This window comes from Hordeum vulgare, chromosome 1H, assembly GCF_904849725.1.
Source record: "Hordeum vulgare subsp. vulgare chromosome 1H, MorexV3_pseudomolecules_assembly, whole genome shotgun sequence".
NCBI classification, from domain to species: Eukaryota; Viridiplantae; Streptophyta; class Magnoliopsida; order Poales; family Poaceae; genus Hordeum; species Hordeum vulgare.
Window position 1 is genome coordinate 27,071,910 of NC_058518.1, and position 10,158 is coordinate 27,082,067.

General features: G+C 45.1%; 1 protein-coding gene across 1 annotated transcript; it reads right to left on the reverse strand.

Moving 5' to 3' along the window:
- Positions 1 to 1,103: 1,103 nt before the first annotated feature.
- LOC123398673 (protein Rf1, mitochondrial-like) lies at positions 1,104 to 4,773 on the reverse strand. The gene is made up of 2 exons (XM_045093155.1): positions 1,762 to 4,773; positions 1,104 to 1,385 (listed from the first exon to the last, which is right to left on the reverse strand). Exon 1 carries the CDS (start codon positions 4,608 to 4,610, stop codon positions 2,028 to 2,030), a length of 2,583 nt encoding a protein of 860 aa, XP_044949090.1. The 5' UTR covers positions 4,611 to 4,773; the 3' UTR covers positions 1,104 to 1,385; positions 1,762 to 2,027.
- Between the last annotated feature and the right edge of the window lie 5,385 nt (positions 4,774 to 10,158).

Consider the following 10,158-nt stretch of genomic DNA (forward strand, 5'->3'; position numbering starts at 1 on the left):
TGGGCTCGTCCTACACAGGCCTCCTGTGCCTCGTTGCAGCAAGGCTGTGCAGCAGGATGCTGGGAGATGCAGGTGGGCATGATATCTATCGACGAAGCACACATGCTCATGGGTCTACCCCTGCAGCATGTTCAGGGTCGTCCCGACGCTCCACGCGCTCTAGGAACATGCATGCCTAGCTCGGCTTCGTGGGCAACACGCCGTCCACATTGGGCTTGCCGTCAACTTCGCTGATCTTAAGCTCCCGAGATCTTTGAAGGCTCAAACCGGTGGAGGACGGCCGTGCATGCACTTGTTCCCACCGCCGCACGGTGCGCGTCGTTGTCCTTGGCCAGCAGAGTCGCAAGTGAAGTCGCACAACACCACGACTGCGGTTTTGCCCAGCATGGCGACGTATGCGGCAACCAACACGTGTGCATAGCAGACGCATCGCGCAGTTGTGGGCGCGCCGATGCACAGCTCCGTCCTCGTCCGCCTCGGTGCACAGCGCGGAGAAAGGAGAAGGGAGACGACGGGGGCATTTTGGTCTCAAAATGTATATGATGGCATATGAAGAAGTATGGAAGAATTGTACCGACATTTTTCAATAGTGTAAAATTGTAATGGCATTTTTTCCGATGAACGGAAGGTGTGGTGGCATATATCAAATTAACCCTATTATATACTATATCTGCATAAGTGCTTGGCCAGATGTTTTTTAAAGACGAATTGAAAAGCTCGCTGTACCTAAGAAATTAATGAACAGGAATTTGATTTCCCCTCACACGTTAACACAAGCATGGTACTAGGTCAGCTCGGCACAAACATGAACCAAAGAAGCACGTCAAAAAAAAAGGAAGGGGAATACAAGAGAAAAAGACTTACAGCCGGAGCTTTTCTTGCACACACTGCATGAGCAGCATGACGGGGTGCAGCAGGTCCAGGTAGCTCCCGTGACGGGCCACGAGTACACGGTAGCAGCAGGCCGCAACAGCTCCACGGTGTTGTAGTCCTTCCACTCGTAGATTAAAATGAATTCATATGAAGAAGAAAAATGGATGCTCACCAGCCTCTACAAAATCGCAAACCAAGAGAATCCACACACAAAGGGCCGGCCTACTCTGCCCATGAAATACCTTAAATTGATACGCTTATCCAAATTGGGTTCCTGATATTCAAAGTTAATAACACCTTTCAAAATGAGCATTGCAGTCCACAATGTGGCATTTAATCTTCTCAGTGACAAATGAACCTCCATGCCTTCGCTGATGGCGCTTAAACTTCTTCTTTAGCTGCTTAGTGCCATAGATACCACACTGAGGTCATGGGCCTTGAGGCACACCACATTAGTATAAGTCTTCATGCAGCTGAGTTTGTAGAAGTAACATCAGTGTAATCCAACTTGACTGCATCATAAGATTAGAAACATCAACTTACAAGATTGAGACTGCTAGGCAATTCTTATTACACTTCAGAAAAATAACTATGGAAATCTTATAGAAAATCAGTTTCTCATCATGTGATTTCTCATGTTTCTGTAACTTGGAAGCATATTTGAAAGTCTTCCTACAGTTAACCTCTGTATACATGAATCCTTTCTTGCTTCTACTTTGAGGGCCATGCTCTTGAATTTCCATGTCTCTGCATTTTACCCTTGATACTGATCTTACGAATGCATCCTTCCACAAGGCATATAAATAGTTTTCCTTGATATGTAAGGAAAAAGACTGTTTTACAGAGATTACAAAATTACATTGTGGCTAGTAGAAAAAGATTGTATACCTTTCCCAATCGCCATCAGAAGTAATTACGCCTCAAATTGTAACCAGTCGCGCTACACTCATTGTCTACCTTTCCTCGTCCATCCAAGATTAAAAGATCCATAGGCATGTCACTGTCATGTGATCCGGACAAACCGGAAAATGGACTCAACTATACAAGTAGGCAGTTTGGATTTCTTATACAGTTGTTCTGGCAGGAGAGCTTTCACAAGCAATAACATAACCGTGCTTTCCGAAGAATTAGTTCATATACAGCGTAACAGGTAGTCAACCAAATCCATTGAAAAATTGATACTTTGCAGGGAGCAACTTAATATCCTCCTGATATTTCCCTTTCCTTGAAAACAGAGACAGCATCAGTGAAGTAGTTGAAGCTTCAAGTAAGATCCTCTTCCCATCAACTTTAGACAAATAATTTCCGGCCTTGGCAATCTCACCTTTTTCCAACAACATTCTGATGATACGATTCAACAGACGGGAACCGGGGACTATACCACTTTTCTCCATTGATGAAAACATGTTGCTAGCGTCTTCCACTCCTCCATCTTTTAGAAGATTTATTATCATTACTCCGTAAGTAGATTCATTGGGCAGCAACCCACTGGCTGATATTGTAGCGAACAACTCCTTAGCTTCTTCTTTTCTTTGAACCTTATGCATTGCATTAATCATGGTATTGAGTATTGTAATACTGAACTTTACATTCATTGTTCCTAATTTCTGGAACAGGATAATTGCTTCATCTGCACAATTATTTCTACAAAGACCTCCAAGTATTATACCGTATATGGAAACGGTCACTGTTGTTCCACTTTCGATCATCTCATGGAACTTTTTCCTTGCAGCAACAGTTCTGCCAGCACGAAACAACCCAGCCAACATGATGCCATATGTAACAGTGTTAGGTTTAACTCCCTTACGCTGCATTTCCCTAAACAGAGTCAAACCATCATTGATCCTTCCATTTTTAAAATAGCCATCAAGAAGTGTATTGTAAGTAACAATATCAGGCTCAACACCAACTACTTCCATGGCATCAAGTATTTTAAATGCTTTATCCATTTTGCCGACTAAGCAATATCCGTCAATCAGTGAATTAAATGTAATGACACCAGGCCTCTCACCTATGTCTGTAACCAAGTCAAAGATATCATGTGCATCCATAACCCTTCCATCTTTGCATAGACTGTTTATTACTGAACTGAAGAACACAATGTCAGGACGAGGAATACCTTTGTTTATCATTTCAGAAACCAGTTCCTTGGCTTTAACCAAACCACCGTGCATACAAAAGCCCTGAATTATGGAGCTATAAACAGCTGTGTTCGGTTGAATTCCCCTGGCAACCATCTGATTAAATTTCTCCATGGCATCGGTCAACCTACCCATTCTAGAAAATGTTGATATCACAGTTGAATATGTGACTACATCTGGACTCACACCTTGTTGCTGCATTTCCGTAAATATGAGCATTGCATCATCCACCATTCCGCGTTTAGCATAGGCATGGATTAATATGGTGAAAACATGGCAGTTGGCTGCAATACCATTGCTTTTCATTGAATTAAAGAGACCGATCATATCAGCAAAGCATCCTTCACTGGCATACCCATGAAGCAAAGTACAGTATGAGAAGATATCCGGTTTGTGGCCCTTGGCTGTCATGGAATCAAAAAATTCTGCAGCTTCTTTGCTTCTTCCATGCTTGCAAAGGGAGGCCAGGAACGAGTTGCAAGTAACAATATTTGGTATAAGACCCCGTTTTTTCATTTCTCTGAACATTTTAGCAGCCTCTTTCAACCGCCCTAACGTGGCATATCCATGGATCATGCAACTATATGTCACTGTATCGGGTTGAGCACCATCGGTAGTCATCTGCCGAAGGACTAGCTCTGCCTTGTCCATTGCTCTGGCCTTACACAACGCGTCAATAATCAAGTTATACGTCACCACATCAGGCTTAACACCTTGCCGTGTCATTTCATGGAATAGACTACATGCCTTCCCTGTTTCGCCCTCGTTAAAAAAGCCATGGATGACCGTGCTATACGCCACCACATCAGGGGAGCAGGCACCTCCTTGTTTCGCCATCATCTGGAGGAGGTCGAGCGCCCGCTGGCTCATGCTATTGTCGCATAAGGCCTTCAGAACAATGGAGTATGAGACGGCATTAGGCACACAGCCGAGCTCGGACATCCTATGAAGCAGCACGTTGACAGCCTCTTCCGTACGATTGGCGTAGCAGAGGCACTTGAGGAGGGTGTTGGCGGTGATTTGGTCCATCTTCAAGCCCGTCCTGAGGATACAGCCGAATAAGGCAAGCCCTAGGTCCGGGCGACGCGCGCGGCAGCAGCAGTCCATGAGGATGCTGTAGGTGCAAAAGTTGGGCACCGCCACCTGCGTGCCCGCTTCTTCTCTGCACACGCGGTTGAAGAGAGCAAGGGCGAGGGCGGGGCCATCTGTGATGCACGCGGAAGAGGATGTAGCACGGGCGAGAGCGGCAAGGAAGCCGTTCAGGGAGCGCCCGGGGACCGGGGTGGCCTGACGAAACAATTCGTCGAACATGTGGTGTGCGTCGTCTCGACTGAGCGTGCCTGCGCGTACACGCTCTGTGGCCGCGGCAAAGGCGTCGCGGGGAGACCAGGAAGGTGAGGGCGGCGAGGTGGAGGAGAGGAGCCGGCGGTGGAGGCGGACGCGGGACATGGGCGTGGTGGAGCAGTGGCGGAGGCGGAGGCCGGACTTTGGCTGGATGTAGGAGGAGCGGCGGAAGCAGGGGCGTTGAATCGGCGAGGTAAAGGAGGATGGGCAGAGGAAGCAGGAGGAGCGGCGGCAGAGGCGGATGCGCGACATCGTCGGCGGCAACGGCCGTCGAGTTCGTACGCGGTGGAGAGAGCTTTCGATTTGGATTTTGGAGTCGCAAATGGTGAGCCGTGTTTTGCTGGTTTGAGTGAGCCGAGTATTGTTTGTGTTGCAAAATACTCACTCTGTAAACAAATGTAGTGATTTAAAATGATTTATACTCGTATTTCTTTACGAAAAGAGTACTACTCCCTCCGTTCTAAAATATAAGACATTTTAAGGATTTCACTAGGAGACTACATACGAAACAAAATGAGTGAACATATACTTTAAAATATGTCTATGTACATCCGTATGTAGTTTATAGTACAATCTCTAAGGCCTTGTTTGGTTCCTCAAAATTTAAAGGGGTTTGGAGGGGATTGAAAGGGATTAAATCCCCTACAAGTTAAAATTCATCTTAATCCACTTCAATCCACTTCAATCCCTTTGTGGAAGGGATTAACCAAACAAGCCCTAAAAGGTTTTATATTTAGGAACGGATGGAGTACATACTAATCCATCCGTTTTATAATATAAGAACGATTTTTATATTAATGTAATGTTAAAAATATTTTTATATTATACAACGAAGGAAGTATTTATCATAAACTTTGAACATCAATTTTAACTGATTTACCCATGTACCGGAAAATCCGCGACACAAAAAATAAAGGAAAAAGTCCAAAACGAACCCTGAACTCGTGGACCCTAGCTGATTCGAACCCTCAAGTCATAATCCCTGAAATTGGCACTCTCAACTACCTAATCTTGGTCTAATACGAACCCTGAGAGCCTTTCAGTGGAAATTGGCAGTAGTCAACCGGGATTGACCTGACTTGTGGGCCAGCGAGTGGATTTTTCTTTACTAAACCGGTGCGCTGTCGATTGGGGAGTTTGGGCGCAGAGAAAGCTAGGTTTAGCTACGGCAGGGCACGGCGACGGCGGGGTTCAGACCACGGCGACGGCGGGAGACCACGGCGACGGCGGCGCGATGTCTTGGGCTTCTGGGGCTTCTTCCGGCCCCGGCTTCCGTCGCGCGAGCGGAAGGAGAGGCACAGATTCGAGGTCTCCTGTCGCCTACTTAGCTCCACAACTTCTGAATTTTCCCCACTGTCATCGCTGTGTGGCTCATATTCAGGGTCTGCATCAGATTCACTAACTGAATCAGAATCTGCTGCTTCACTTGAACCATTTCCTCTTGCAGCAGCTGGTGCTTGACTTGGATTAAACACCTGGGAAACTGGAAGCTGGGATCCTGCTACCACTTGCTCTGCTTCCACTTGCTCTTCTTCCACTTCCTCTGCTTCCATTTGCTTCCTTCTTCCATGAACTTGCTTAACTGGGCTGCAAATTAGTTGAGTGATGACACCAGTATCATCAGAAACCATAACTAGGTCCACCTCATCATCTGGAATATCAGCTGGTTCTGCACTGATGACAATGTCAGGTTCATCATCATAAATTAACTGCATTATCTCATCCTTTTCAAAATCACTATCACTGGAGCTATGATCACTGTCCTGTTCTCCATGGTACTCAACATATATGTCAGCTACTCCTCCCACATCAGTGTACTCTGCCATCTGGACACATTTAGCATCATCATACAGAAACATCAAGCCCTCTGCCATTGATTTCCCAGGTACCAGAAAATAAAATTTCATTGATTCCTTCAACAGAATGTGATATTTCAGAAACCCTCTCACCTCCTGCAGAGACAACTTATCCCTCTCAATCTCCGACATCTCATCATCCCCCCCAACATATTGCAGATTTGGACCGATTCTGACAAACTCGCCACCAAAATGGAATCTCACGTTCAGTATCTCTGCAGGATCCATGATGAAACTGAAAAAATAGAACTATATCACTTGCCCGCACTACCACGAACAATTTGAATGCAATAAAAGTAACCCTACTCACATAAAAGTACTGACTTTCCCTCTTCAAAATACTGCACAAACCCTAACTCGGAAAAGTTCCAAAAAACTGTGCCCAAAGGGGGAGAACGTCGCGCACATACCTTAGCCCGTCGCTCGCCGTCGCGCCCCGGCTAGATCGTCGCCGCTGCCATCGATCACCCACCTGCCGCCATTAATGTCGCGGGAGCAGAGAGGAAACAGGTGAACGACTCCTCGGCTGCTTCGTTGGTGGATGGGCTTTAGCAGTGGGCCGAGCCACCTTTCATCGCCATCTTCCCTCAGTCCCTCTGTTTTCACCAAAAAAAAAACAGCAATCCCGGCCACGTCAGCAATCACTGTTTGGAAAGGCTCTCAGGGTTCGTATTAGACCAGGATTAGGTAGTTGAGAGTGCCAATTTCGGGGATTATGACTTGAGGGTTCGAATCAGCTAGGGTCCACGAGTTCAGGGTTCGTTTTGGACTTTTTCCAAAAATAAACCCAGATTTGAACCTGGTCAAATCCAAACCAGAGCACCACAGTTTTCCTAATACGTGACAAAATCAGCAAGGCGAGTGTTCTGACAATTCATAAAGTTTCATCTTTTGTTAATAATAAAATAATTAGGATGAAAAATGGACTCCTTTCTCCAAAAATTGTTCCCTTATTTCTCTCATTAAAACTTATTTTTGGATTTTCTGAAATTGGTCCAAGATTTTTGAATTTTCATTTGGCTCCGGAGGTTGGCGCATGGGCAAGCGCGGCAAGGAAGCTGTCAAGGGAGCGCTCGGGGACCGGGGTGGCCTGCCGCAGCAATTCGTCGAACAGGTGGTGTGCGTCTTCCGGGCTGAGCGCCCCGGCGCGGACGCGCTCTGTTGCTGCGACAAAGGAGGCGCAGGGAGACCAGGGGCGCGAGGGCCGCGAGGTGGAGGAGTAGAGGCGGTGGTGGAGGTGGATGCCGGACATGGGCGTGGTGGTGGTGCGGTACTGGTGGAGGTGGAGGTGGAGGTGGAAGTGGAGACGGAGGCGGGGAATCGCAAGGGTAAAGCTGGAGGAGTGGTGGAGACTGGACTCCGGCTAGGTGCAGGACGGGGATGCCCGGCGACGGAGGCGGAGCATCGGCGTCGGGAATGGCCGTCGACTGGAGTTCGTACGGCCTGGAGAGAGGTGAGGTGATAGCCGTGCAATCACAAAATCACGAGCGTACCTGGCCAAACGGGCCGGCCCGTCGTAATCGTGCCAGGCCTCCGTGTCGTGCTGCCAGGCCCAAGCACGGCACGTGGTATATTCGGGCCGGCCCGCGGCACTTTTTTTATACAGATTCGAAAAAAATTCTAAAAAAATAAAAAATATTTTTTTTTGACACAGTCTTATATGGAATAAATCTAGAGTTTTATTAGCGCCCGCCTCATTAAAATCTTCCATCCCAAAGAAGTAAAAGAGTACAAGCCATTCTCTAAAAAATTAGAAACAGAAAAAGAAGAAAGGATAGAGAAAGGGAAAAAAAAATTAAAAAATACTACATTACATGACATGCTTTGGATTTTATAGAAATCCTTCAGCCTTACCCCTGCATTGCCTGCACCTGCACCTGGAGCCGCCGCGTTGGCCGCGTCCGCATTCGCCCTCTCGTGTGCCGTTACGTGCCTACGCAGGTGGCCGGTTCCCGCATTCTGCTTGACGAGCATCTTCTTACCGCATTGTTTGCACTTTGCATAAATCTGGGGGATACCATCCTCATCTATAGCTCTTTCTTCATCGTAGAATATAGGATTACAAATTATGTGCCGACGCCTCCCTGGATTTGAACCAGCCATGTTTGTGTGTGTAGAATCTAGAATGAGACGGAGTTAGAAATGAGATGAAGTTAGAAATGAGAAACTTGTCATCCCTTTTTATAGCCAAAAAATAGGCACGATAGGCACGATAAACAATGTGGCATGTGGGATAAATGTTGAGCTTTATTAGTGGATGCCTCATTAAAACCTTCCATCCCTGGAAAGTAAAAGAGTACAAAGCCACGCTCTAGAATTATAAAAAGGAAAGAAAATTACAAAAAGATAAGAAAATTACAAAAGAAATAGAAAAGGAGTACACTACACGACTAATGACTCTGATGACACCGTAGAGACGGGTACCGATAACACATCACGTGCTAATATGGAAAGCACCGGAAATGTACGTTTGTGTTCTTGCCACCACTGCAGTATGTTGAACTCTTCCTCACTGTCTAAATCGAATATGACTTTGTCACTGTTGAGGTACTTCGATAACTCTCGGCAGCTTGAATCGAAGATACTGAAGTAGAAGAGCTTCCGGCGGTAGAGGAGGACGAAGAAGAAGAAGCAAAGATCTTGCTCCATGCTCCTCTCTTTTTACCTGCAGTAGGTGCTGGTGGAGGTCGCTGCATTCGAACTCCGGAATATTTTTGCTCATACTTAGCATAAACTTCATATAGCGAATCACAAGCCATGTTGAAGTCATCAGTATAATCTAAACTTAGGGATGCAGATAGTACATTGAGTGCACTACGATACCCTTCAAGTTTAGCTCTCGGATCCAAGATAAATGCAAATGCATACAATAGTGGAACATGTTTCCAATATTTTAAATACTTTATTTTCATGTCAGCAACAGCATTAAGTAATAATCCATCACCTTCATATACTTTCATATGACTAGCAATGTCTAATATGGTATGCACCATCAAAGGAGATGTGGGGTAATAAACCCCAGACAAAGTAATTGTTGCATCATAGAACAACTCAAGAAATGCAGTCAATGATGTAATAACATGCCAAGTATCATAATGATTAGAGGTTCAACCCCATAATTTGCATTAATAAAACCATTGAACGAAACTCTATCTCAAATAACTGCCTTAAGCATCAAATATGTAAAGGTCCATCTAACAGGCATGTCTGAATTATACTTATGAGGAGTTGCACCTATGGAATGCAATATCTCCTATAGTTTGCAATTCGTTGAGTTGAATGCGAAAGATAAGATATTGCAGTGTGTATGCATTCAACGTATGGTTCACATATATCTAAAGCACCTTTAGCAATAAGATTAATGATATGACAAGCACAATGTTGATGCATTAAAAAGATGCAACATATGTGGAGAATATAGGAGTGAGAGTGTTCATTGCATTCGTGTTTGCTGAAGCATTATCCAAAGTTATTGCGAAAACTTTGTCGGCAAGAGCAAAATCATTTACAACTTTTAGTATAGCTTCAACAATGTTTGGACCACTATGTGATACATCTATTAGTTCAAATCCTATGACTCTTTTTTGTAGCTGCCAATGTTCGTTAACATAATGTGTTACCACACTAATATAGTCTTGCTTTGCACCACCAGTCCATATATCAGATGTTAACGACACTGAAAAAGTGCACGTAGAAAATTCTTCTTTTATTTTATCTTTACCAGTCTGGTAAAGCTTTTTAAGATCCCTGCTTTAGTTTGTCTAGAAACTGGTCTATAATTAGGATTATGACAAGATTGAATAAATTCTACGAAACCGTCAGATTCACGAATGCCAAGTGGTAAATCATTAGAAGCAATAAAACGACATAGACCTTCTCGCGCTCGTTGAGGATCGTAAACGAAATTTCTTACCGTACCGTCGGTGTTGAACTTGAGATGAGTT

Coding starts and splice junctions, on each gene's coding strand:
- LOC123398673 (XM_045093155.1), bottom strand. CDS start 4,610: ATGTCGCGCATCCGCCTCTGCCGCCGCTCCTCCTGCTTCCTCTGCCCA.